A 27755-nucleotide genomic window follows, 5' to 3' on the forward strand; every position below is an offset into this window, starting at 1 on the left:
CAGTTACTTGATAAAGAGCTAGCATGACCTCTGGTAAGGGCCCAGTGTTTTTGGCACAGTCACATTTAGCTTTCAGAACGTAGTCTTTCATTGCTGCGCCAAGTTCTGATCCTCTTGTGTTAAACTACTCTACGGAACTTCAGTGTACAAGAATAGCCCTCCCATTCATAGGGAAGATGAAGATGGCGCACCTTCCGGCGTCTGGCCGCTGGACTAACAGTGACTGGAGGAGGTGTTAGCACTTCAGATCTGTGAATCATTTAATGCTTCTTGCTCCCATGAAACTCTGTTCCTGGTACAAGGGAGGTTTTATTTACACTAACCCAGCAGCAAAAAGGACTGAAAGAGAATGAGAGAGAGAGATAAACAATGTTTTCCTCTCATTTACAATAGCCAGCAGGAGATTAAAAATGGACTAGCCTAAGTCCTGGGATCATCAGAATGAAGAGAAATCATACCATTTTCAGTAATGCACAAATAATCATCTTTATTGAGAAAAAAATCACATGAAATAAAATTAGGATTTTCAAGGAAAAATCAGGCGATAAGGTCACTAGGGTCAAACAGCTGCATAATGTCTGCAATGAAAACAATTTGAGGTCCCAGGGAGAAATTGTTTTATATTAGCTTTGAATAGTGTCTCATGTTTTGAGTTAGAATTTTCTCCTCTTCAAGTCAAGTGTAGGCACCTCTCGGTGCAGGACTGGTAAATGATGCCATCAGCTGAGAAATGATCATTTTGAAATGGCCCTTGTGTGTATGTGAAAAGTCAGTCTTGCTTTCATTTTACTCATTTTTTTTTCTGAGTGGGGCTGGGAAGCAAGGTGCCTTGCTCTCTTATTAACAGAATACTAATGTTTATGCTGTACACCAGGAACCCCAGACAACGTTGAGCTATGAGGATTTGGACATTGACTCAAGGCAGTGTGATATGCAGGGTTAAAGTGACTGCACCTCCCTGCTGGAGGGTAGAAGGGAGAGTATTCCAGAAGATTCTAGGGGCACAGCAGACAAGGATTTGATAGGGAAGCTACTTCATTTATATTTGAGCTAGAGAGTTGAGGAGCTTAATTTACGTAAAGCCATAGTTTCAGTTTAGCCTAGACAGAAAGTGAAAGGCATTTTACAAGTACAAGAGGCAAAGACAAGTAAGGCAACAGCTAATACGTCAAGGCTGGAGCAAGGACGGAGGTCAGCATGTTGCTGGCTATCAGCTTTGTCCTTGACTAAAGCCAGTCTGTTGTTCATCTGGACAGTCAGCATTGCAACTTCCTAGGGAAACAAGAAGGAGAATGGTTAGAAGATTTGGGTTGAGTATCAGTGCTTTACATATTAAAGCACTATTTTCAAATGCTAGTGATGGTATAATGTAGGGCTGATGTGACGATCGAACCTACACCAGATGTGGTAGCGCGCGCTGGTGACCTAAACATTCAGAAAGCCGAGGAAAGAGAAGAATGAGCTCCAAGCTGGCCAAAACTATATGATAAAACCAAGTCAGTGTGACCTACAGGGCAAGGCTCTGTACTAAACACATCTGTATCTTTAAGGAATCATCTGCATCAGGGTAACCCACCCTGGATATGGGATGGGAAGCCTTGGGATGGGATCCCAAATTAGCTAAAAAGGAGACAGCCAGCTGAGCAGCACTCGTAACTCATAACTGACTGAGGAAGCAGTGCCACAAGCTGGTGTGTGCCATGGGTCTCTGCACCATGATGGGCTTGGAATGTGAGCCCATCTCTTCGAGTTGCTGCACGTTGCTGCAGCAATGTGATAAGTAAATAACCGGCCACCCAATCTATTGATTTTACAGGTTATTGTTATTAGTTTTGGCTGCTAACCTCTGTGTTTAACTTAGCAATGACATTTCAGGAATTTCTGTCTAAGGGGAAAAAAAGCTGGTTGGTACTAAGTTTTAATTCTTGGTTTCAGAAATCCTCAGGGAATTTTGAAATGCATTCTCCATGTGTAATGGGAAATAAATCTTATAATGTACTTATGTGAGGAATTTATCTACTATAGATGAATCAAGACAGAGACTAGCCATGCTTGGATGAGGGAATATTGGAATAAAATGGGTTTGGAATCATTTCTCTTCTTTTACTTTTCTATCCCTTCCAGCTATGCCTTCTCTAACTAGAACACAATTGGTGTCATATTATTGTTGAAAAGAACATATTACTTGACATTCTGACAGAGATTCAGCTTTCCTAGAAAAAGCTGACTCCACCAGAGGTGGAGCGGCCAAGCCTTTGACTCATTTTGAACTTTTACTGCTTCTCAAGGTCACATTTACAGCTGTCACTGGAATGAGAGTTAGCACATCCCACCACAGAGACCAACTTGAGACACCCTTGAAGATGGCAGAGAAGTGTATTGTCATCTGCTTAGGTGAGTATCTATGGACACTTCCCCTTTAACAGGAATCTTTTTGTTGTTGTTTAAGCAGGTCTGGGAATGGAGCTGGGAGAGGGCTCCATTCATGAAGCCCTGGGTTTAATCTCCAGGACTTCAGAAACCTGGCTTTAGTGGTGCATGCCTGTCATCTGACACTTAGAAGGTGGAGGCCAGAGGATCAGAACAAGGTCATTGTCCACTACAGACAGTTTCAGGCCAACCAGAAACACATGAAACCTTGCTGTAAAAGTGGAAAAACAAATAAACAAAAAAATCTTAAAGATTAAAAATATATGTTCTATTGAATTTATTTTTATATAGAACTGAAGTATCAAAAACACAAAATAGAAATGTATATCTCCTAGCTAGAATATTGTTTGTAAAATTATATTTCTAAATGCTCAGCTTCATTGTTATTAAATTGTCAGAGTATTGATTTCCATATCTGTTACTCTTAAATTACTTAGTTAAATCTCATACTTAGCCTCTTTCCAATTCTGAAAATAAAATCTCACCCTTTGCCCTCTACATCTCCCTTTCTCGCCATCCACCCACTGCAAGACAGTGTTAATAGGTTCTTCCACTTACAGAAGCTAGGCGAAAGGATTTCCGAAAGGGCTCCTGTAGGCATCAGAAGATGCAGGCTGAGAAACCACCTGAGAGATGAAGCCAACACAACAACACTATTATAGCTATCAGAATGACACACAATGGAACCTCAGCTTCCAATCAGACATTGTACACTGTTCATTCAAAGTCAAGGCTCAGGAGAATTGCCTTCCTCCCCCTCAACTTGGAAGAATTGTTTTTGATGAACTATACAGCTGTTGATGGGAGATTTAGAATTTTAATCTTCAAAGGTTTTAAAGAGAATATCTTGATTCAGCATCTCCCATCATGTTCTCATAAGGCAGACTAAGTGAAATACAAAGGAGGCTTTTGATGGTCTTACTCCTCAAGTTCAGGGGGTAATAATGGTTGTGAAACACAAGCCATCCCCCAGCTTGATTGGATGTTTATGCTGTGAAGTTTCCTGAGAACACATCATAGGAAAATGGGCATTCTCATCAGAGTTACTGCATAAGGGAGGTAGACTGCGGAAGCGACAGGGATGTGTGGCATGTGTTGCTAGGGTTTGATACTCACGGAAGGCTGTGGTGAGCTGAAGCATCCTTTAGAGAAAGGGTTCTCGAGGGAACTATCAGCAGACTTGGTACCCAAGGGGGCACCTTGCCTGGGAGCTGGCTTTGGTGGTTCTGCAAAGCAAAGAACCCAAGTAGTTAGTACACAGGCTTTGCTTACACAGATCACATGTTTCCTGGCTGGCTTAGCTTTGAAACTTAATTCTTTACAGCTGTGAAATAAAAATCACCACATATACCAGGACTCTATCCATCCATCACAGAATATATATATATATTCACATAAAATCTGAAATGGAAGACACTCAGAAGTGCTTGCTTGTAGCCATGGAATGTGGGCTAGATTGTCATTAGCTCTCCAAATGTCACACACAATCCATCACATTTCTAGCTCTTGGTGGCCCTCTTAAGAACTATCACTAGAGGGCAGCATCGGGCCAGTCCTTGGGATTGGCTGAGGTAAATGGTTAGGTTACTCCCAAAGGCTTGAATACCAGAAGAAACAGGAGATAGATTATTCCTGGACATAGAAGGTTCCTCTGAGCGCCCCATGGGACTGTATGACAGTTAAAACATTAGTTGGCAGATAATTGAGCAAACTCACCATTAATCTTGCTCAGCAGTTGATTGGCATCGAAATCATCATGGTCTACATGCTCCTGAGGAATGCCAACTTTACTGTTGAAGTAGCTGGAGAAGGCACTTGAAGTCCCAGCGGGAGGCGTCTCTCCCTTCCTCGTGGGTAGGACAGGTGGCTGCCGCAGCTGGAAGTCCTTAAACATCTCCTTCACTTCCTTGACTTCTTTGTCCCCAAGAGGATCTAAGCCAGTGAAAGCATCACTGGGGATGTCCTTTAGTGGGCCATTCCTGGGAGGTGGTTGAGGAGGTGTAGCCAAAGAGGACATCATAGGAGAGGACTGAGTGGACATGGAAGGAGGTGGAAAGATGTTACTTTGAAAAGGATTCCCCAGAGGGCTTGTGGTGGACCACGCGTTGGGGGCCACAGATGGGGTGGGACACCAAACTGCAGGGGCTGGAGAGGAAGCTGGGGTTGCAAATGATGAAGGCTGATTCCAAACTTGAACTGCTGGGGTTGTACCAAAAACGACTGGCTGACCAAAACCTGAAGGCTGGCCACTTATTATGGCTCCTGGGACCACAGCTGTAGGAGGACTAAAGACAACAGGTGTCCAAGGTCCTGCCTGGGGAGGTGTCACTGGAACACCACCTGAAGGAAGAGGGATAAAGGCGTTATCAAGAGACAAGCCTGAAGAAGAATCTTTTATTTTTATTTGTATGAATTTTATGAATAATATATTTAATGGTGACATTTTCAAACATCTATATAACAGACTTTGGCTGTATTCATCCCTTTGGCAAGGATTCTTGAAAAAAGCATGGCTTTCTAGGTGTATTTCTAGAGTATTCCCAAGGCAAAATACTTTATGAAGCTTTGAAGCTAATTCAAAAATAATGGCCTCCAGAAATGAACGCATCAACACTGTTTAGCTAGCCTTCAAATGCTTGTTGAATAGTCTTTCTACGATACTTTTTTAGTGACCTCATTAGAAGAATAAGATACTCCATAAGTTCCTAATCATGAATAAATGAATGCTCATCAAACATGAATTGATGTACCCTGAGTGCAATTTGCCAATAGCAAGAGCTGATTTGTCAAGTGGACAGACTTAAATATGCAAATCACAACAATTATTAAGTAGTTAGATAAGATAATCCACAAAAGTTAATTAATTACGAGAATCCAGTTTGCATTTAATAGCTGGCTCCTGCTGAGGACTTATGGAATCCAGCTACCATGAATGAGCATAAAGCCTCAAAAAGCATCTCTCCTCTTTCAAAGTCCCCCTGCCTTTTAATGCTGCCAAAGTTGATACAGTTATATAAAGGGAAGATAAAATTTAGCTGAGGCCAACATAGGTTTAGATTTTTACATGTAAAAATTGGAGGAAAGGCTATTACCCTGGTAAGGCTGCTTCCAATAAAAGAGCTTCCTGCCATGTGTCACTCATTAAAGTTTGCCAGAAATTTGGGCAGAGCAGTTACAAGAAAGGTGATGGAGATAAAACAACAGAAAGCAGAACCCCTTCCTGGGTAACTGTGGCCTGAGTCGGGGAAGATTATCACCAGGGCCTGCCTCCTTGCCATATTCTTCAGGGTGAGTTACCCCAGGAGAACCCAGCCCTCCCCATCCTCTGTTCCTTAGACATTCTCTGTTCTCTCTTCCTAAGTGCATTAACGAAGCAGTAAAACATCACCACTGAGCAAGACCAAAAGCACAAACCATCCTGCGAAACCCAAGTCCTGCCTCACCCTTATCCATGGATGCTGCTGTTTTGCTCTTGAAACCTACTAGTTCTGAGGGTCAGAACACAGAATCCTTTCATCACCCATTTTAGCTCATTCAATCAGGAAAAGGCTCCAAACTTAGAATAGGAAAGGTTGGTTGCTGTTGGTTTGCTTTTCTTCCAGGATGAGAAGGACTTTAAAGTGGGGTTCAGATGAGGCCAACACAGGGATATCTCTCTTTATTTTTTGGCATTGATGATTTTATTATCATCAGTGCTGGCTCATCAATGCTGGCATCTGGCCAGAAAGCATTTGTTCCACTCACATAAAATGGGTACCTTACTTGACCAGCATGCCTATTTGTCAATGACGGAACTGAATCAAGAGCAGAATCACAGTCCATGCTTATAGGGACAAAATGCACCTTGGCCATGACCCAGCGCTTTATTCTTTCATTTTGACCTCTCCTCAGCAAGGCACAAAAAGTTACTACTTGCGCAACGGTAAGCTAATTCACACACCAACTTCAAAGACACAAAGATCCAGGACTTATTGGCATTTTGGAGTACAGTCATAAAAACTAAGACATGGATTCTCTTAGATTTTATAATATAAGTCTTAAAAGTGGGTTTAGTTTGAACAAAGCTATTGACAACTGTTTCAAAACAAATTAACATTGTGAATGAAAGGATCATTTACTAAAAATTTCAACCATTTAGATGGGCATAAATAAATAAGCAAGCCAGGCAGTGGTGGTGCATGCCAGAAATTGGGAGGCAGAAACAATTGGATTTCTGGGAGTTCAAGGCCAGTCTGGTCTACAGAGTGAGTTCTTGGACAGCCATGGCTACACAGAGAAACCCTGTCAAAGAAGAAGATGAAGAAGAAGAAGAAGAAGAAGAAGAAGAAGAAGAAGAAGAAGAAGAAGAAGAAGAAGAAGGGATGTACCCACTGTTCATCCTTCATTCTGATCTACTTGTCTTTCTGCTTAACTATAGCCATAGGTAATATTGAGAGGAGTGCCATTTTCCATAAAAGGAAATATTACATTTGTCAGGAAGTAAAGGCTTGCCAAATCTGCATTTTGTGCCAGCCTTCATTCCCTCCTCCCAGCCTTTCCTCATTATATTTCTAAGACATTTATGGCCCAGCTGGGGAAAGTAGGGGCAAGGACGGAGGAAAAAGAGTATGGGAGTAAAGCATTAATTTTACTACCTTCTAAAGCTAGATCAAAACACAGGGTACAAGTCAGAGCCAGGGGCTCAGCTTCCTGTCACGCCTTCTCCCCACCCCCCAGATCTCTAGAGGAGACAGTCCCCCAGCTGGGTCCAGCGGAAGCCAGATCTACACCCTTCCATGCTTTGGCTGAGGATCCCTGCCAATGGACAGGGGCTACACTGTGGGGCTCAGTTTGAGTTCCATGTCCAAACTTGGAAGAATCATCAGTATTCTGCAGTTGTACACCCCAAGGCCTCAACAGGGGCACCTCGCCAAAAAGCTTCACTTCGTCTGAATAAATTAACAGTTATAGGGTCCAGCTGTATCTTCAGGCTGACTTGTTAAATATTGGCTGTAAGAATTCTTCAAGGCATTCATATTAGATGATGGAGCCCCAGGATATGATCTAGTCACTGGCCCTGAATGCAAGTTCTCTGCCTTTCTGGGAAGGGAAGACACCAGATGCTTCACTGTGTGTACAGGCGGGATAAAGCAATGCTCTCCCAAAGACACAATGCATTTAAAGAGAGTCACTTGGTGCTATAGCATCCATAAGAAACCCAGACTCTACTGGCTTGTCACTTTCATTCTCAGTAGTGTAACATTTTTCGTATCCCTACTCCGGTCATGTTTAGACAGACTTATGGTGGCAGAAACAAAGTACTCTCCTTTGCAGAGAGACAGCAAAGGAGAGAACAAAGGAAATAAAGGAAGGAAAACTATCTTGGTGACTGATTCTGTAGAGTGTAAGGAAAGCCGTGCTGTCCATTCAACTCTTACCAGAGGGCCCGAGAGTCCTTCTTGATCTGTGGTCCCAGACCTCCCAAGCCAGACTCTATGAGTTTGTACAGGTGCCAAGAGGCAAGCAAACACAGAGACTCCCCAGCAGGAGAGCAAAGACTATTGTTGGCGTTTCTGAAAACTGAACTACGGAGCCTGAGAAGAACAAGAGACCGTGGAGGAAGAGGAAGAGGACCATCCCTCAGTCAACGTCCCTTCACTGTCATCCTGCAGCAGAGGCTCAGTGGATGCGGCAAGCAAGAAACACATTTTAACACCAGCACATCCCTTTGTCTAATACGTTCCTTCTAGCTTTATTTTAATTTAATTTTTAAAGTATTTACCTTTTAGCTCTACTCAGACGCTTTTCTAGAAAAATTATTTATTATGAATTGCTAAGGGGCAAGTATTCAAAACCAAATCAGGATATGTGCCCATTCCCTGCCTACTCAGACCTAGAGACAAGAGAGGCCAGAAGTTAGACCTCCCTTTATGACTTAGCCTTGCTTCAGGCGTAACCTACACCCACCTCGGCATTCATGAGCAGGTCTGAGAGGATCTAGACCCCCATCTATCTTGGCAAACAGCATGCAAAGCATGCAGACTCCTACTTTTACTATGCAGACAGCACACAAGGCTCTCTCGACTCATCTCTTTTTCACCGTCCTTTACAACTGTCTTCTGAAAGTCTTTGCCAGCTGTTTAGGGACATACAGTACTGAAAATGGACATCTTGCTATGCGGCGGGTCAGAGAGCAGAATTTCAGTTACAAGGCTGATGTCAGAGGAGTGTGGTCTGTGCAGGAGTAAAGGTGAGAGCAGTGTTGCTTGAGGTCTCCCATCTTATGTCCACCAACATAGAGAGTGTCTTCCTCCTGTGCCATCACTAGGAATGACAGTAGTAGAGTCACACTTACTCTCAACTCTAGGAACTTACCTAGACCTGCAAGGGTCCCCACTGGGGCAGGGGCACTTGTTTTGAAGAGATCCAAAGGGTTGGTCTGTGGGGCTGCAGGTGGTCCTGTGGGAGATGTCTGACCTGGAGGTTCTGAGGCAAAGATGTCTGATGCAAGCAAGTCATTTGCTGAAGACTGACAAGGTGGGGAAGGACGGAGAACGGTTACTTAGCAAGGAGGCAAATGCAGCTTCCATCTGTCTCCTACTCTTTACCCCAAAACTAAAGAAAATGTTCTATTACTATTGGCAAATGATTAATTCTACCAAAGTAAACAAAAGACAAAAGGTGAAGTGTGGGGTGGCATTGGGATGGGGAATAGAAGACGCGATGGCTGCAGTGGACAGACTAATGGGTACCACCTTAGATTTGCAAAAGAAAATCTTTTTTCTTTTCTTTTCATTTTATCTTTTTGTGTCAGTCTGGTCTCCTTATTGGCTAAACCATGAAGCTGGGAAAGAAAGGGTAACAGAAGCATCCTCAGTAATTTCAGTCACTCCATGAGATCTGAATCCAATTCCATGGAGACAATACCACTTTCATTGTTAGGTGAATCTGCACATTTCTATGAGAGCTTTTAAAAATCTCCTACAGATGCTGCACTTGGAGTCACTTTTGAATGAAGTTGGTAATAGTAGTCGGGTAAGTTTTTACGTCAATGGGTTATTAAATCAACATTTACGTTTAAAAGAGGAGACAGACTTGAGAATTTTATACCACCACCATGGACATCAGCGATGACGGGTGTGCAGGACATGTGTTAGTGTGGGGACAGGTTCCCAGGGAATCACAAGGACTCTCACCCGCCCATCCCGGAACATGACAATCAGACTTACCAGAGGTACAGAAGCATAGCAGCATTAACAATGGAGAAAAAAAACAACAACTCGTGTTTAGTTTAGTATTAAGTGACAAGACATGCAAATGGAAAGCAGATGTGACGAGCACAGCTGAGAAGCTTAGGGAAAATGTTGCCTGGGAGGAGGAGGGCATATTCCTGGAGGATCGATGAGCCTTATCCCACCTTCTATTTACAGCCACACAGGAAACTTTTTTTTTTTAAAGCGGCAAGGAAGCGAGCTTGCATCACACCACCCTTTGGTACCGAGCATGCACTCTGCTAATGGATATGTGCAAAAGACCATTCACCTTAGCAGTTCTTCTGCCTCTTCCTGGTTTGGTACTTTGTGGAGGTGGGATAATGGCTATGGAGTCATGCGTTGAGGACTGGACAGAGCTTTCCAAGTCCTGCTTGACGCCATTCGGTACCGATAGTCCTTTGGGAGGGCCTCCCACAAAAGGGTTCGGGGAAGATTTGATATGGAAGCCGTTCTGTTCTCTTTCAGATACCCCATTTTGAGTTCTCACTGCTTGCTGGGTTTGCGAACTTGGATTGGGCCACGGGTCTGCCTGAGCTTCCTGTTTGCCAGTCCGGTTAGAGATCTGGTCAAATTGTTGGCCAAAGTAATCAGTACCACCGTTCAGGGGCCCTTTACTCAGAGGAGTAGACAAGCTACTCAGATTCGCTTTCTTCTGATCTGGAGATGTGAGAGAATCAAACGAAGAGGGTGCCGATTGGTCTGGCTGTGCAAAAGGATCATCACGGAAAGGGTCAGGATTAGGGGTGGGAAAGAAGTTGAGATTGGCAGAAAAGGCGTTCTCAGGCAAGAAGGATGCCTGAGGCTTTGGTCGAGGGAGAGAACAGGAGGTGACGCCATTTTTTAAGAATGGATTTTCTCTTAAAGAGTTCTGATTGGTGTCGATTTCAGAGTTTAGATCCACTAACAGGATATCTTTGCTTTCCTAGCACATTTGGGGGAAAAAAGAGAGAAAGAGAGAGAAAGTGTTAGTCCATGTTATAACCTCAAATGAGAAAACTACATCAAAATGACAAGGATTACCAGGATTCCTATTAGAATTTGGGACTATTACCATCTCCTATGAACTCCCTGAGTATTTACTAGCTGTGAATTTATGAGCTGTAAATTTCCATGGGGTCTGCTCTGCCTTTGGTGTAATCCTGTTAAATTGATGTTCTCATTAGTTCATATGTTTAAGTGGGCTGGGTTCATTATCTGCATTGGTTAACTGATACCTTTGAATTAAAACTGACTCTAAATGATTATCTGAGTACACTGTTTGGACTTATGAACTGACTTCACAAATCTGGTTCAGCTTCCTACCGGAGAAACGGACAGTTCACAGTCCTTTAGGTTGTACTTCTAGAAGTCTCTGGCATTGCCTCTCCAATGAGCACATTCATTGGTTAAGACTCATATGCACCGTGTGTGTATGTGTATGGTGCTGGAGACAGCACCCAGGGCTTCAGATACGCTAGGGTGGTAGTCTACCCTAGAATCCCCCTTCTTATCTTAGTCTGTAGGTCTGACTCTTCTAACAGACAAAGATCTTACTAAAGGCACTAGTCAAGTTGGACCACTCATCTTTACCATCCTCAGGCCTTCTTGGACATACTTTTTGTTGTGTGTGTTCTTCTGAACATGACACTCAAAATACAGATCACATCTAGCCAATCACAAGCTGACCTCATTGTTCTAACCAATCACATGCCGACCTCAATGTACAGATTCTACTTCCTTTGTTGTCGTAGTGGCCCTACCTACTTAGCCATAAAGTCAGCTAGTAACTAAGAAAAAAAAATGTGGATTTACGGTGTAATCTTCAAAGCTTGCAAAATGCATAACTGTTCTAATTCCATTTCTTCCCTATTACATGAGAAAAATATAGATGTTAATTGGTTTCTCCATTTGTCTTATAAAAATCATTAGCATCAAAGCTGCCAATTTAATCAGTTAGACGTTTTTATTCCAATTTATAACTAATTATGAATTACCCTAGGAAAGACCGTTTTGACTGACTTTGATGCATTAAGCACTTAACTATGTCAGTCATAGAGGATAAACAATAAACACCGTCTAGCCAGAGAGGAAGCTGAAGTCGACACCTAGCACTAAACTGGGTGGAGTACTATTTTGATCACAGGGACAAGAACAACTTAAAAGAAATCTGAACTTTTCAAATTAATAAGGACAAAGGAGGTTCAAAAGTCTCTGCCTTTTAAAGAAAAGAAAAAAATTCTGTTTCTCTTTTGTGATCGTAGAAGAGGCAACAAAACCATATTCTCTCTTTTTACTTTGTTTACTGGAAAATATAAAATCATTTTTTGGTTTTTTTTGTTGTTGTTTTTTAAAGATTGGTTTTCTTTTTATAATTAAAGGAACTCATCACAAGAAAGAACTTAAATTTAAGAGCTTTTAATCAAACAAATGAATTAGGAGCCTTCTCAGTGAAGGGATCTTTAAGCAATCAAAAGGTGGGGACAAGACGCATTCCGGAAGCTTGATTTCAGTATTTATTTGTTTGTAATGAGCCACCTCTGGGTTAGCACAGATGGGTGTTCACAGCTGGCAGAGTTCTCCCTTCCAAACACTTCAGAAGAAGTTCGTAGGACACCAAACAGGAGCCACAACGTTAGACTTCTGAATAGTTACCCTACGAGCAAAATGTATAAGGCTCTCCTCAGTTTAGGGTTGCCGCCACTCCAAGCGAAAGAGTCTAACTAAAAGACCACAGTGGATGGATAGAAGACCTTCTCCTACTCTTGTGGTCAGAGTTCCATCAGGGCTTTGTTGGACTGTCTGGAGTGCCAGTACTACACGGCCAGCACTTGAGCATCTTCAGACAGCCGGGAAAGTGAGCCAAGTTGCTTCACCAAGGGGACGGAACAGCAAAGGGAGACACAAAGGCAAGATTTAAAAACTGGTATCTGCAACCCTTTGGGTAGCTAGCCTCCCAGAAATGGTTACTAACTCCGGCCTCAACCCTATTGTTGGCTTCCCGCCACTCCTTATGTGTGTTAAAGTCAGCTTCCTTAGATCAGCTTTTGGAATGCCACATGGCAGAACACCACTAGATTTTACCCTAGCTACTGTCTATTGCTCTACGTACTTCCATGACTCAGGTCAAATTCAGATTTTTCATTATGCTTTTCTTACTGATATTTCTATTTCAGTTTTACCTGTGTGTACCCCATGCCATCTCATGGAGGTATACACACACTATTTAATCTTCGGACTCTAATCTAATCTTTTCATGCCAGGGTTAATCTCTGAGATGCTGGATTATTTCCTGTAGTTAAAGATCACACCCCGCCTACCTTTCTACTCTCCCTTCCTCATGTCTTTCCTTTCTCTGTGTCACTGTAGCTTTCTTTCCTCTTTTTCTTTATTTCTTAAACAGCATGAAACACAACACTGCAGTAATTTTACAAAAAGGTGACATTCTCAAGGATACCAACACATTATTGAAGGTCATAAAAGGTTGTTCATCAATTTGGGAGAGGGTATAGGCATTCAGGTTGGCTGCGAGTCTAAGTAATTTATATTTCTTTTTTCCACACTTCACATTTTCCAGAGCAGTTGTAAGCATGGAAAAAAAATCTGAAGCTTGCTAGTTCAACCAGTCAGAGGAACATCTATTTTGTGATCTCTGTGTACGGAGTCAGTGTAAAAGAACACATTGTCAAAATCTAACCAGCACATAGTTAGCCCTGCTAGCCTTAAAAAAAATACTTACCAGTTATTATCTACTTTGATTAAATTTATTGTTTTAACTTATTTTTAAACTAAAACTTGAATTTCTACTAATAAGACATTTTTACTTTGTAAGAAAATGAACATAAACATGAAGATTATCCTTGCTGGTTTTTTTTTTTTTATTTTGTATGACAGAGAGCTTCAGAAGTCCAACAAAAGCCAATTAACAATAAGTGCCTTTTTGCTTCTTCTCTGCAGTTCCACCCATGTCTTGACAACTTTTCTCTCACGACATGACTGTTTCAATGTGGCACTTGGGGAGAAGACTGAACAGATAGAAATTTTCTTCAAGAAGGGAGCTACTAATAAAGACTTGCCAAGACTGTTGAGGAACCAAAACGAGCTCAGAACTACATCAGCTAACCTAATATGTCAAGAATCTTACCCTGATAACAGTAGGAAGCGTTATAAAGACAGAAAAGTCTGTCACAGACATAGGGGAGGGGAGTAAGGGGAAAATGAGAGGGAGGGAGGAATGGAGGATACAAGGGATGGGCTAACAATTGAGATGTAATATGAATAAATTAATTTTCAAAAAGGTATTAAAAAAAGGAAAAGTCCTACAGACAAAAGGGTAGGAAAGGACTCACTATTTGAAAGACTACCCAGTAGCTCTAACTCCTCAGTTGCAGGCTCTGTAAAGACTTTAAGATGTCTCCACACAGTGTGATGTCCACAGAGGTGCAACGGAGAAGAACATACATGGTCCAGGCTTCAGTTGACTTGTGGGTTTATGCTGCGAGGCTCTGCCCGCCTGCCTGCCTGCCTTCTCGGCAGTACTCTGGGGAGTGAGAACCTTGCCGATCTCTCTCTGACTCACTTCAGTCCCTGAGATCTTCTGAACATCACAAAGACTTTCTTAATAATTTCCTGACTGCCTTAGCCAGACATGTCCCCCGTTATTATACACGTACTGGTTCTCTGCTTGTCTGGTTTTTGCCTTCTCATCCTTGATGTTCAAGTCTAGAAACGCCGTTCCCTAGAAGCATTATGTGAATTTGCATAGTAGGTGAACATACTCTAATTAGCACCATTTAACTGGCTTTCCCACTGGTCCTAACACGCTCCCTGCTAGACAGAATGGTTGACGATAGCACTAGTGTATGTCTTGCTTGAAGCTATGCCTTGCCAATAGCAGGTGATCAAGAAACTAGGAAATAAGTAACCGGAGCTGATGGAAGTCATTCAAAATGGCACGACTATTTCTGTGCAAGGCTTGTTTTATAGATCTGAAGAATAAGTCACAGATTCATTGATACTGAGAAGGCTTGCTATATAATAATGCTTTAAAACAACAAGCAATCTTCTAAAATGAAGAGACTTCTGTTAGTCACGAAATGAACCTTAGTTAACTCTTACTGAATGTCAAACTCGTGCTGCTAAATTGGAAAAAAAAGAAAAGAAAAGAAAAGGAAAACTGAAGAAGCTAAGACAATTTAAGACTTATCATTTAACAAGCATACTTCCTTCAAGTAAACTTATGCCAAGAATTATTATTCAGCCCCTCTTCTGATGCCAAGTAATTACCAAGAAGGAATACATTGACTGGCTAGCAACACAGATTTAATCTCTATGCTATACTACTATATCTCAATTAGTAATGGTAGGTTCCTATGGTCACTTAAGATTTGAATTATTTTTCTAGCAGCCCCTTCTATTTCATGAGGAAAAATCAAGACATTCCAAGTTTCCATGAAAAGCTCAAGCTTTCTGGTTAATTGTAAATTTGGATTATAGATGTTATTTCAATTACATTGCAAATTTAAAAACAAAACACTTACTGTTGGACTATTTAGGTCAGGAGGTGTAGACATGTCCCCAAACAAATCCATCTGGTCAACACCCTTAAAAAAGTATTTGGATTAGATTCAGATGTGTCCACTAAATACAATTACTTTGTCTATCACTGTAATTGTTTGTGTCCTAAACTGTAGGAAATTGATGTCATGGTTGGATTGTAGTTGATTTCATACGTGTTTGATATTAAGCTACTAATGTCAGGAGGTGTAGGCTTGTCCCCCACACGTATCGCTCTGGTCAACACCTTAAAGAAGAAATGCTGTACTAGAATCTAGTGACCTACTAAAAAGACTATGTTGTAGGCTAACAGACATATTAAATGGATGTATAGAAAAATAGTGTCCCAAATGAATTTTGCTATGGATTCAATATAGGTCTAATATTAGCAACATCTACAAGAGATAGAAGCCCATGTTCAAATGAATGAAAATCACAAAACATCACAAACATACCAGCTTCAGCTTGTTGGCTTGATCATCAAGGGTCATCAGAGCCTCAGTCCCATTCTGAAAAACAAAAGGCAAATATTAAAAGGCTTAGTTGAGGAAGCATTCCTATAAAATTTATTTTCCTGCCTGGTTATTCCCATTAAGTGGTTACAACTTGATCTCTAATAATTTAACTATTTATCTTCCATGAAAAGATTGGTCCCTAGCCCAGAGGATCAAGTCAGGAGGCTCCCCTGACTTGCAAAAATGCTCTTGCAGATAGCAAACATGGCTTCCACACATCACCCTCATCCCAAGAACTAAAGAGGCAGCATTACCTCTTCTGCTTTGTTGTTAGCTTCTTCGACCTGAAAAGAAAGATGCAGATTCCATGAGTTTGGTAAGAGAGTTGATAAGGAAACAAATACAGCCAGATTCAGAGGCAAGGGGACAAAGTCTTGTAAATTTTGCTGTATGCTCCCCTCCCCCATGTAATATAGATACTGGTTTTGAACACTTTGGAGATTTAAGTTAGGTTGCTGTGGTCCTTTGAATAGGAATGCCCTCCATAAACTCATATGTGTAAAGTTTGGTCCATAGGGAGAGGAAGTATTAGGAAGTGTGGCTTTCTTAGAGGAAGTGTGTCACTAGGGAATGGGTTTGAGGTCTCATATATGCTCAACACTGGCCAGTATGACACAGTCTCCTGCTGCTGTCTGCAAACCAAGATGTAGAATTCTCAGCTTCTTCTCCAGTACATCTCTGCCTGCTTGCTACCATGCTTCCCACCATGATCATAATGGACTAAACTTCTAAAACTGTGAGCCAGCCCCAGTGGAATGTTTCCCTTTATAAGAGTTGCCATGGTCATGGTGTCTCTTCACAGCAATAGAAACCCTAACTAAGAGAGTTGCTTTGTCAAGTCCTGTAACTACTATGAATCTTATAAGGAGCCAGAGACTGAAAATCAGATATTCCTAACACAAAATCCCACCGTTGCTTACTAAGAACAATAGACAATTCTATACTTGGAAGCAGAGAAGGTCCAGCTCTTCAGATGTGGCATTCAACTCTACACATGGCCCTGAGGAAAGTTTTAAGTCCAGTAGAACTTCTATCAAGCAGCACTTGCCTTTTTCTTTTCTTCTTCCTTTTTCTTTACGTTATAGATAACTTGAAAAAGGTCTTTAAGATCGACGACTAATGGCTCAGCCTGGAATAGCAGAAAGTATTAACAGCATTTGTTCTCATTCTCTTTCCTGGCCCCTAACCAGTTCTCATTAATATTTTTGTTTCCACCTGAGATCACTTACAACGCTTCCCTGGCTTATAGAAAATTTCCACTTTCATAACTTAAGGACACAGGGTTAATAAATGTTTCATTAATATTAAGGACATAGTTATCACCATAGCACTTTTTCAAGTATTCAGACAAAACAAGAGGTCCCATGACAATTTCTGGAATTTCTTCAAGGTTTCTGGGAATAATTCAATACAGCTCTAAATTCACTAGTAGCACTGTTATAAAGTCTATCCTCACAATCCTTTTGCTACACACGTATGCGTATCAGTGACAGTTTAAAATGACTCAGCCCTCTGGATTTCTCTGAATGATGATTGGCCCAAAGAACCAGTGTTAGCCTAACAGATTGTTTCTAGTAAATCTTGTTAAATCACAAACACTTCTATTCTCAATAGAGGACCAGTCCTTAGGAGTACTATGTTTTAGAGCTTACCTGTTGTCCTGTTTTTATGGCAAAAAATTGATGCTGGCCTTCTCCTCCACACACATAACCAAATGCTCGATTGTCTGTCACATCACGGGCAATGAAGGAGATCTTATTGACTGGATGTTCATGCTCTATTACCTTAAAAAGGAACATAAAAAGGACAGCGCTGAGTAATATAGAATGTACTTGTTGGTTACATAGCTATCAGAAACATATGTAAGGCATATACACAAGGAGTGTAAAGCCTATGAAAAAAGACTGTTAGCCTTTGTGCAAAGCTAGATCAATTTATTTTTGCTAGGAAGGATAACTGAGCGTGATGTGGCCTTTACAGTCCTTGGGAGTTTCAGGCAGGACATTAGTTTATCCTACAACTTCAAGACCAGTTCAGGCAACACAAGAAGACAGTATCGTGAAAGCAGCTGACCAACTGAACAACCTACTGAGCAAATACCCAAGTCAGAGCTGTTCCCTGCAATAAAAGAACAGGAAGAAAGTAAATAGGTAAGGAGATAGGAGCTGAAAAGAAGGAAAGGGGAATATAGAAATATAGAGGGATGATAGAATAAAAGGTAGACGATTGAATCTGCTCCTCATCCCAAGGCCTTAATTGCTACTCACAAATAAGGTTATTTTTAAATTCAATGGTATTGAATTTTGTATATCGATGCAAATAATGGTCATGTCAAAATTAGTCTAATTTTATCACAAGAATATATATTCTAGGTCTAATAGATATAATTCTATAGCTATGTAAGGCTAACTAGTTAGATATAGTCTTTAAAAGCCTCAGAGACCTACAGAATATGGCATTTAAAGATGTTTTTATTATTTTAAAGATTATTTGACAAGACAAGTTAACTCCTGGCAACACCCAGCCTGCCTCAAAGAAGATGATGAGCATCAAAATCAAAGAACCTTCTTATGGAGCTGGCTTCAAATGTGGCAAACCAGCCACTGGATAAAATGTCCTCATTTCTGCCACAGACAGGATTCTGCCTAAAAATAGACAAGTTTAGATGCAGGCAAAGTCAACAGCCAAACTCTGCCAAGACAGGGTAAGCAAGTCTTCAGTAGTTTCTGCCTCACATGTATGTCTGTCAGATATATTGTGCCAGAAGGCTGAAGATGATGCTCCAGTGTTATAGAGAGTGTTGGGTGACTGCTCAGAAAGTAAACTGTCTCAGTCATTTTTTTTTCATTTTGGAAGCTGCTAACCTGTACTTTTGGTGAACTCAAGTATTTGAGTTTTATTTCTTCTCAAATCTCTGATGGGGTTGAAGACCAGAAAGTTTAGTCTTTCAATTAAGCGAATCCAGGACAACTAATGCTAGACAGAGAGACCCTGGTCTCAAAAAACAAACAAACAAACAAACAAAAAGTTTTTAGATCAAGATAGATATTTTAAGTTAGTAGAGATGAGATATTGATATTCATTCAGAAATTTAGACCTAACAAGATAGGAAAGATGTTTACTTCAAGTTTGCCTAGTACAAATAGCCAAATCACTATGCATGTAACATTTATACAATTCCTGATTGTCTCATGGTTCTTTCTGCTGCATGTAGTTTATTTTATTCATGTGTAATAATATAATTGTATACATTAAAAAGAAACATAATAAAAAATTTAAAAAACAACAAACAAAACCCCAAACCCTTAAGCAAGGCTATCTTCCTAACTAAGTGCACACTCAAACGAGCAGCCTAACTAAGTTGGTGCATTGTCCATAGGGCCCTTAGAAAATAACCAAACAAGCATCCTATATTTTATTAAAATAACTGAATCCAGAAAATCCTAGAGCTATGAAATGCTGCCATAAACATTTTCAACCTGTCCTAGAAGAACCTTGTCATTAGAAGTCAAATGTGACAGAGACTCTACTGGGTCACTTCTTCTGATGTTCCCTGTCTCTCTTGAACCTTCCAACCTGAATCATGGCTCATCTCTTCAAAGATATTTGTAAGTGGCAAAATGTGTCTTGAATTTTATTTCTAAATGCCTAAGATCACTGAAAAGATAAGTCCTATGATTCTTCTGAATGGTAGAGTTCAATCTGACAGCTGACCTTTAGTCTACAAAACACTCCGATTTGTCAAACGAAGCTTTTCGTAAAACAAAATTATGTTTCTTATACATGTTGTAAATATATATTTATCATTTTACATGAATATTAAAATTAACTTGCCAAAAGAAACATATTTGGAGGGAAAAGAAATAATGCTTATGAGAGAATCCTGCTACTATTCTCTGTAGGACTTGAGACTAAAAGTTGTCAAGAACTGAAGGGCCATGATAAAGATGACGATGCCTGAGGACCTATGGACCAGCAAGCTGAGTGGCCAGTTACCATGGTGCCCAGGCCCTTAGTCTTGCAGGCAGATTTTGCATATTAGATAACAGGTACCTCGTGGAAGGCATGAATAGACATCTTATCATAGCGTCTTGCTATGAACAGTGTTTTGTAGCAGAGCTACAAATGACACTTTAAGTGAACGAATCCTATGGTGTTTTATAAAATAAAAGAAAAAAAGTCCCGCAGAAGACTTGAAATATGATAGCTTTGGGTTACTGGTCAGAATAAAGTAAACAAATAATAAAGAAACAACACTGATTTTATGTGAGAACAATCGTCAACACAAAGAAAAAAAAAGAAAGGAAAAGAAAACTGAAACGACACGACAGCCAAGAAAGTTACACCTGCAGGTTGGGAAGGATGAGGAGAGAGATGAAAACCATTCTAGAGGCTGTGAGCTAACTACCAAATCCACACATGATCGATACATTGAAGTACTTTAGGTACTAAGAGTAACCTAATTCAGTCTGAAGTTGGAAATAAATACCATGCCATAGTGGTGGCCCCTGCATGGGTTGGGGCGTCTTCATATCGTTTATAGGAAATGAGGTTCAACATAGGATGTCTGGACTCCTCTTTTTGTATTGTCTATTTGGGAGAAGTCACCCATAATATTATTCTTTTCCCCATGTTGAGGAAAAAAAGGACATTTCTCACTGGAAATCGACTATGGTCAGACTCAGGTGGGCAACCACTGCTAGCAAGTACAAATTCTTACCCCAGTTTTCTCATCAATAATCTTTATGCCAGACAGGGAGATGTTGACCCAGATCCTTTGCTTATGTTGTCCCTGAGACCGACCAGCTGCTGCCATTCCCTGGTGAGATTGGGAAAAAATAAGAGAAATGCATTTTAAAGTATCCTATAATAGTTCTGATTAAAAAACTTTAAAAGACAAACTGCTTTGTTTTCATCTTGGATGGTATCTGTGAAAAGATTAAGGACTTTTCGTCAAGGGTAATAGGATGGAGAATAAGTAACATGTGTAAGCTCACAAATTTAATGCATTCTTTCTCTCTCTCTCTCTCTCTCTCTCTCTCTCTCTCTCTCTCTCTCTCTCTCACACACACACACACACACACACACACACGATGGCTCAGCTAAACTTTGTATTGCTTAATTAGGTCCACATAATAGCACAGTACACAAATTTCAAATTCTGAAACAAGGGGTCTGGGAAGAGGGCTCAGTTAGTATTTATCATTCAAGCAAGAAGACTCAAGTTTGACCCCCAAGAACCCACACAAAAAGCTGGATGCTGTGGCCTATGCCAGTAATCTCAGCGCTACAGAGGCTGAGATTGTAGTATTCTGGGCCTTGCTGGCCAGCCAGTTTAGCTAAATTCATAAGATCCAGGTGCAATGAGATATTCTGTCTCAAAAAGTAGGTAGAAGCCAATTAAGGAAGGCACTCATCGTCAACCTCTGGCCACATTCATGTGCATACACACACAGTAACAAATTCAACACACTGGCTGGCCATAGCTAAGGACTATCAGTTTCCAACTAGAGTCCTGTATTTTACTTGCATACTTTCTCAGTCAATGGGCACTCTATGACTTCTTTTAAGATTTTCATTACTTTGGAATATGCACATGTGTGAGCTGTACATGTGCACGGAGGCCAGAGGATGCTGCTGAATATCTTTCTTGATTGCTCTCTACTTTATACACTAAGGCAGGGTCTCTCATGTGAGCATGAGCTCACTGATTCTTTAGTCTAGTCCCATTGCCGTGGGAATACTGTGCCTGCCTCTGGAGTACTGGGTTTGCAGATGGACTATCACTCTTACCCAACATTTTTTGTGGGTGATGGAGATTTAAAATCTGCTCTATGCACTTGTAAGGCAAGAATCTTACCCATCGAACCATTGTTCTAATCCCTCTTCTGTGCAGAAGGAGACATATTTACACAACTGCCCACAGCTTTTAAAAATCATTTAATGATGGAGAATTTAGAGGTGGGCTTTGTTCATCTTTGTGTTTGGTTTACCCAGATGAAAAGGCATCCATCCAGGACAGCCAAGGCTACACAGAGAAACCCTGTCTCAATGCCCCTCCCAAATGAAGCAACAATAACAACAAAAGGGAAGGCATCCAGACTCTTGCTATCCTCGGCTAAAGAGGAATTCTAGAACAGGACTCAAAAGACGCAGAGTAATGATGGCTTCTCTGAAAAGAATTGGCAGTCACTACGTGAATAGAAAAAAATTTCCAATGACGGAGATATGGCTTGATAGGCACTAATAGAATTCCCCCCTTTAGGCATTTGGTTGAAACAGACGATGATTTCTTTCCCTCTTTACCTTGAGTTTCATCATAGAGTCCTGGCTCATTTTGTCTCCTCTTGCATCAGGAACATCATCAATACCAATTAGCTTGGCCTTGTATTTCACACCATCACCTTTGAACCTGGCCAACAGATACTCATCTGTCTTCTCAGAACCTAAGAAATAAAAAGAAATGCAGGGTAAAGCTTTTATTTAAAAGTCACCCATAGGTATGATCGTATGTGCTCAGTATCCCCCCAAATTGAATATCATAAATCTCAATTATATTGCAATTGAGCAGATATGGGATTTTCACTGTCATTCTTTTGAGCAAAATCCTGTTCCATAATATTGAATATAGAATTGAGATTAAAAGGCATAAAGCAACAAACAAGCAAAAATAAAAAAACCCCACTTCCTCAAGACACAAAATGCAGATGAGAAATTCATGAGAACACATGAATTGGGCATTGGGAATATTCTTCATCAGAGCTTTTTTAAAAAAAATATTTTGAGTGAAGTTTTCTAAATGGTATATTTATGTCTAATGGGGAAAAAAAGCCACCAAACACTTTTCTAGTATTTTGATCCACAAGTGAAATGAGGGTAAATTTCTATGGCTGTAAGTGGAAAATTATTCCTTCTTTGTATTTTCTTCCCTCCTCTCCAAAGGCCTGTGCTTCCATTTCTAGGAAGGAGTTGAAGGAACAGCCAAATGAAAAGGAAGGACATGACACCTTCTCTGGCTCTGGTGAACTAAGGACTAAGCACTCTCGAGCAGTGCTTGAAGCCAAAAGAAAAGTATCGAATACAATTTAAAATTTGACTTTTCAAAAATGGTGGTGTTAGTCAAACAAAGTATTGAATAGGATCACTGCAGGATAACTAAACAATAGTTATGGTTGTATAATTAATGATACATTTAAACAAAGTCATATTAAGGACACATCATTAAATCAAATGCTGTTATAATTTCCTAACTGGACCTAAGTTGGCACAGCCAGAGATGCAGAAACCCGAGACTAAACTTATGTGGTACCCAAAAAGGAGCCATTTGCCCACACCTTTCTTCTTTTCCTTCTTTGATGGCACTTTTGGTGCAGCCTGTTGGTCAGGCTGACCATTGGTTGTGCTTGTCTCTACTTCGTTAGACATGACAAGAAGGTAAGCCGAAAACCCAGCAGCAGACACTCAGTGACACCAGGCAATCCCCGATGGGCAGGTCTCAAATGAACATAACCCACGACACACACCTGTGGGTAGAGGAGAGATACAGTGATGAAAAAAAATGTAACAAACCCAACTCCACACCAGCAGTATCCACAGGGGCCAGTTTAGTGCCTGTATATGTCTACTAATTGCATGTGCTTGCCAACTTGAACTCTGAAAGCAGGGTTGCTCCCTTTGAAGCTCCTAGAATAGGAAAGAATTGTTTGGTAAATTTTTCTTCAAGCGCTTGACTTCTGGTAGCATTTAATGATTACCCAGCTTGGCAAGTTGTCTTAGAACTTTGGCATATGAATCTATAATCAGAGATAGGGATCACAAACTGGTTAGGTTTCATAGCAAAATAGGAACATACCTGCTGAACTCGATGAGACTGTAAATGATGTCTGAAGGTGGATGCTAAGAGTTTCACTTATACACAGAACTGCTTAGACAGGCAGGTGTGCTATATAGGGTATAGAGGAAGCCTTGAGAACTGCCTTGTGTCCCCAGCACTCCCCAAAGTAGGAAAGAGTAATTATTTTACTGATAGATTTTAAGGTCTATTACTAGGATTCTCCATATGAGCCCCAGTGTTGTATAAGCACCATATTTTAAATACCTCCATAGGTGTGTTAGTGTGTGATTATGCATGCGCACGAGCGTGTGTGTGTGTGTGTGTGTGTGTGTGTGTGTGTGTGTGTGTGTGTATAGGGGCAGTAGTGCTGGGAATCAACTTAATATGCAACATAAGCCAGACTCAGAAAGGTAATCACTGCATGTTCCCTCTCATGCGTGGCTATGCCATATTGGTAGAATGGAGACTTCTTTGGGGAAGGAAGAGAGGGGGAAGCAATAGAAGGAAATGTGCGGGGAGATTGAGAGAATATCACATACTTCCCTCATATGAGGGGTCTACATTTCAATATGTACAGGTATAAAGTATTTATGTGTATATACACATATGTGTGTACATGGCAGGCATATATTGCATGAAAATATAAGGAGGAATAGCTAGAAGAGGAAGGGAGTAGCTGATAAGACAGGAGAAGCTTTGTGTGTGGGGGGGAAGGTAGAGGGAGTAAATATGAGCAAAGTATGTGACCTATATGTATAAAAATGTTATAATGAGGCTCCTGATTTCATATGCTATTTGAAAAATTAGGAATATAAACAAATGACTCCTGTTCTTTTCTATCGATCAGAGAATTTACGGGTGTCTCTTCTACAATTCATTGAGTATTAACTAGTGCCTTTATTCAGCACTAGTAGCTTCCAAACAGTTGTTCCATGGGCTCTTATAACGCCTCCCTGTATATCACAGTAGAGAAAAGCAGCCATTGCAAGTACACAAGGGAAAACTAATGTTTGAAAAGGTTCTCTTACCACACAATATTATGTTTCTACACACTCTAGAGGGGCTTGAGGGAGTGAGCCTTCTAAAACTGTAGCCCAAAGGCAGAGAAGACACATTATTTGTTCTAGAAATTTACTGTAGAACTATCTCTGGACTCCCTTGCTCCAGAAGCCTCCTTCATGCTGTGCTATCCCCCATGTGTGAACACGATGGGCCAAACCCACCACATCGGAACACATCATGTGCTGTAGACATGGAAGATAAAGAATAAGTCTTGATTCTTTTTCTTATTTAACTCTTTTAAATCCTCAAAAGCTCCATATTGTAGCATTAATTCACCTTCCCAAGGAAACCCAAGGCACAAAGGTTTCACTGCCTGCCAAATGACAAGCCCAGATTCTACCCCACACACTATGGTTCAGTGTCAGAATTCCTTGACATCCCATTGACAAATCGTAGAAATCACATTATTGTAACAGAGAGTGTTGTGTTATATACAAGTGGCCCATCAACGTGTGCCTAAGGCTCAGTGCCCCTAGTCTTTGCAGTGAGATGGGGTTGTGATGGATTTGGGAAGGTATCTAAATCCAGTGACCCATGCCCTTATTTTTAAAAGGTAGAGGTCTGAGGGGCAGAGACTCACAAAGCAGATATGAACATGAATCCAAAAGAAGAGTTTGATTTGAAGTGTCTATCAACCGAGGAAAGCCGAGGGACAGCTAGAAGCACGGGCACAGCAGAGATCTCACCTCAAAGCCTCCGTAAGCATCGAAACATGTCGCATCCTGATTTTGAACAAGGACCACAGCAATAAATTTCTCTTGCACTAAGACACTGAGCCACTTGTAATAATTTGATGAAGCAGCCACGAGCAGTGCGTTTGCCACCTGTATTTTGTGTGCTGTCACTGGTCTCTGTGTTTCTTGGTGACGTGGTAAATAGTGTCTCTTAGTCATATCCAACACCCTTCAAATCTCAAAGCTACCGTCTTCGCTTCAGAGGATTTACTACAAATCAAGTAAGTAGATGCTTGCTTGTGGTAACAGTACTGAGGGAAAGCCGAGCTCCTGTGCAAGGGGGGGAGGGGCGCACTGATTCTCATTCTCGCACATGCTCCCCTTTTCTCCAATGAGTCCCCAACCTTGTTCAGATATCATCTTACAAATAAAGAAAATATTTTTTGTGCAACCCAGTCATCATATGATTACTTTCTTGTGATTCTTTCAAGAGTTAACTTCCAAAACTATAAGATTGCTATTTGTGTCTTTTCCCATTTTTTGTCATCCTCAAAAGACTTCATCTCAACTCTCCTCTCAGAGTCATTTTGCTAATGATCTTGACACATCCAATTCCTTTGCTTTCTTTCTTTAAATAAAAAAGATTTATTTTTTTAATTTTATGTATGAGTGCTCTATCTGCATGTACGCCTGCACTCCAGAAGAGGGCATCAGATCCCAGTATATAGATGGTGTGAGCCACCATATGGTTGCTGGGAATTGAACTCAGGACCTCTGGAAGATGAGACAGTGCTCTTAACCACTGAGCCATCTCTCCAGCCACCTTACTTTGCTTTCTATCCATTTGAGCTGTCCTACCACATGCACCACATATCTATGCCTTTCTTGGCGCTCTGCATCCCAGACTGTGTTTACTGAATGAGATTGCCACAGGATTTTTAATAATCACAGATCTACTTCATGCTCATCTGTCTTGGCCACAGTCTCCTTGAGGGGAGAAGATTCATTTGGCACATGGGAGCCATTCCTATGGATGGTAGCCTGGGATGTTGGAGCACTGCAAATTTTCTTTCTTGTTTATTATGTGTGTGAATTTGTGTGTGTTACCAACTTTTAATTTCTCACAACTCTCTGCCTTTCCTGTAATAAATGTAGTTTTTGGTTTCAGGGATGTAATGAGAAACTTTGTCTGTAGGGTGCGGTGACTAAACTCTGAAGGGGAGTTAATGTAGCTCAAGGACACAAGCTGTCTTCCAGGAACAGATGTGATGCCTGTTTGGATGTCAGAGCTTTCTATTGTGTGATGAGGTGAGAACCACTTCCTTTGTATGAAGTGTAGGTTCATCTTGCAGGATGGGAACGCCTGTTCTATTGCAGGGAAGAAGTTAAAACACATGTAGAAACATCCGTGCGGATGGTGACTGGGTAAAGCCTGTACCAGTTATTAAAGTGTCTCAGCTTCAAAACCTCCCTCTTGCATCAAACTTTGCAACGTGTGGCCCAGATCTCTACCAATACTTCTACTGTCCCAGAAGCTTGCACATAAGCTCAGCCAATCGGATATGCTAGCAGGAGATTGACAAGCTGAAAACCAGAGCAAATCTAGCTTTTCTCCCTTCTTAGACTCGCACAGCTAGCTTCATTGTGTTCCTCTCGGGCGCACCAGCATTCATGTTTCTCTTCAGCTTTGGGGTCTCAGGTACTCAGAGCATAGGGGTTTCAGCACTAGCTGTGCATCCCTCCTTCTCAGAGGTCCGAGAGCTCATGTCTGCTCATTTTCTAGTCAGCCCTAGGGTAGCATCTCAGCACTAGGGTACCATCTGCTTTCTGAAAATTGCTTACTCAATGAGATTTGGTGTGTCCTGCCTTCATCATTTCAATTATTCAGAAACAACTTTATATCTATCATATACTTAACATTAATTTCTCTTAATGAGACTGATGTGGGCTGGACAACATACAATAGATACATTAAGTTTTCTTGATTTTACACTTCAATAACTATGATTTGAGGATATCTTAAATGTGACAAAGAAGAGTTTAAGTACTCATAGTTATACACTTAAAAATTGTATTGTTGGGCTGGAGAGATGGCGTAGAGGTTAAATGCACTGGCTGCTCTTCCAAAAGTCCTGAGTTCAATTCCCAGCAAGCACATGGTGGCTCACAACCATCTATAATGAGCTCTGGTGTCCTCTTCTGGTGTGCAGGTGTACATGCAGGTGAAACACCATATGCATAATAAATGAATACTAAGATTGTTTCCCAGAATAGAACAACTCCTCTTCTGTTTTGGGAGGCACCTAGAGAACCTGTGGATTATCCCTTCACAGCTCCCTTGCTCAGGTCAGTGTGGCATTGAGTTCAACCGTGCTCATATATACAGCAGAGGCATGAGAGATGCAAACTAGGAGAATTTACTGACTTAGAAAATATCATGGACATCAGAGTTCAT

General features: G+C 41.0%; 1 protein-coding gene across 6 annotated transcripts in view; it reads right to left on the bottom strand.

Moving 5' to 3' along the window:
* Positions 1-467: 467 nt before the first annotated feature.
* Positions 468-27755, bottom strand: part of DAB2 (DAB adaptor protein 2) — a 128981-nt gene continuing 101693 nt past the window's right edge. For 4 of the 6 annotated variants that reach the window (XM_084783767.1, XM_084783768.1, XM_084783769.1 and 1 more), the window contains 14 exons: positions 23065-23253; positions 22037-22176; positions 20451-20549; positions 17383-17514; positions 16779-16859; positions 15985-16014; positions 15671-15724; positions 15200-15262; positions 9952-10605; positions 8785-8938; positions 4147-4770; positions 3547-3656; positions 2989-3056; positions 468-1272 (listed from right to left, as the gene is read on the bottom strand). In XM_084783767.1, the coding sequence (XP_084639893.1) occupies positions 2994-3056; positions 3547-3656; positions 4147-4770; positions 8785-8938; positions 9952-10605; positions 15200-15262; positions 15671-15724; positions 15985-16014; positions 16779-16859; positions 17383-17514; positions 20451-20549; positions 22037-22176; positions 23065-23155 (2295 nt within the window). In that variant the 5' untranslated portion in view covers positions 23156-23253 and the 3' untranslated portion in view covers positions 468-1272; positions 2989-2993. Of the gene's footprint in view, positions 1273-2988; positions 3057-3546; positions 3657-4146; positions 4771-8784; positions 8939-9951; positions 10606-15199; positions 15263-15670; positions 15725-15984; positions 16015-16778; positions 16860-17382; positions 17515-20450; positions 20550-22036; positions 22177-23064; positions 23254-23376; positions 23524-27755 lie in introns of all 6 variants that reach the window. The other 2 variants (XM_084783770.1, XM_084783771.1) reach the window with 2 other exon arrangements.

This window comes from Acomys minous, assembly GCF_964271855.1.
Source record: "Acomys minous genome assembly, chromosome: 5".
In the NCBI taxonomy this organism is placed as follows: domain Eukaryota; kingdom Metazoa; phylum Chordata; class Mammalia; order Rodentia; family Muridae; genus Acomys; species Acomys minous.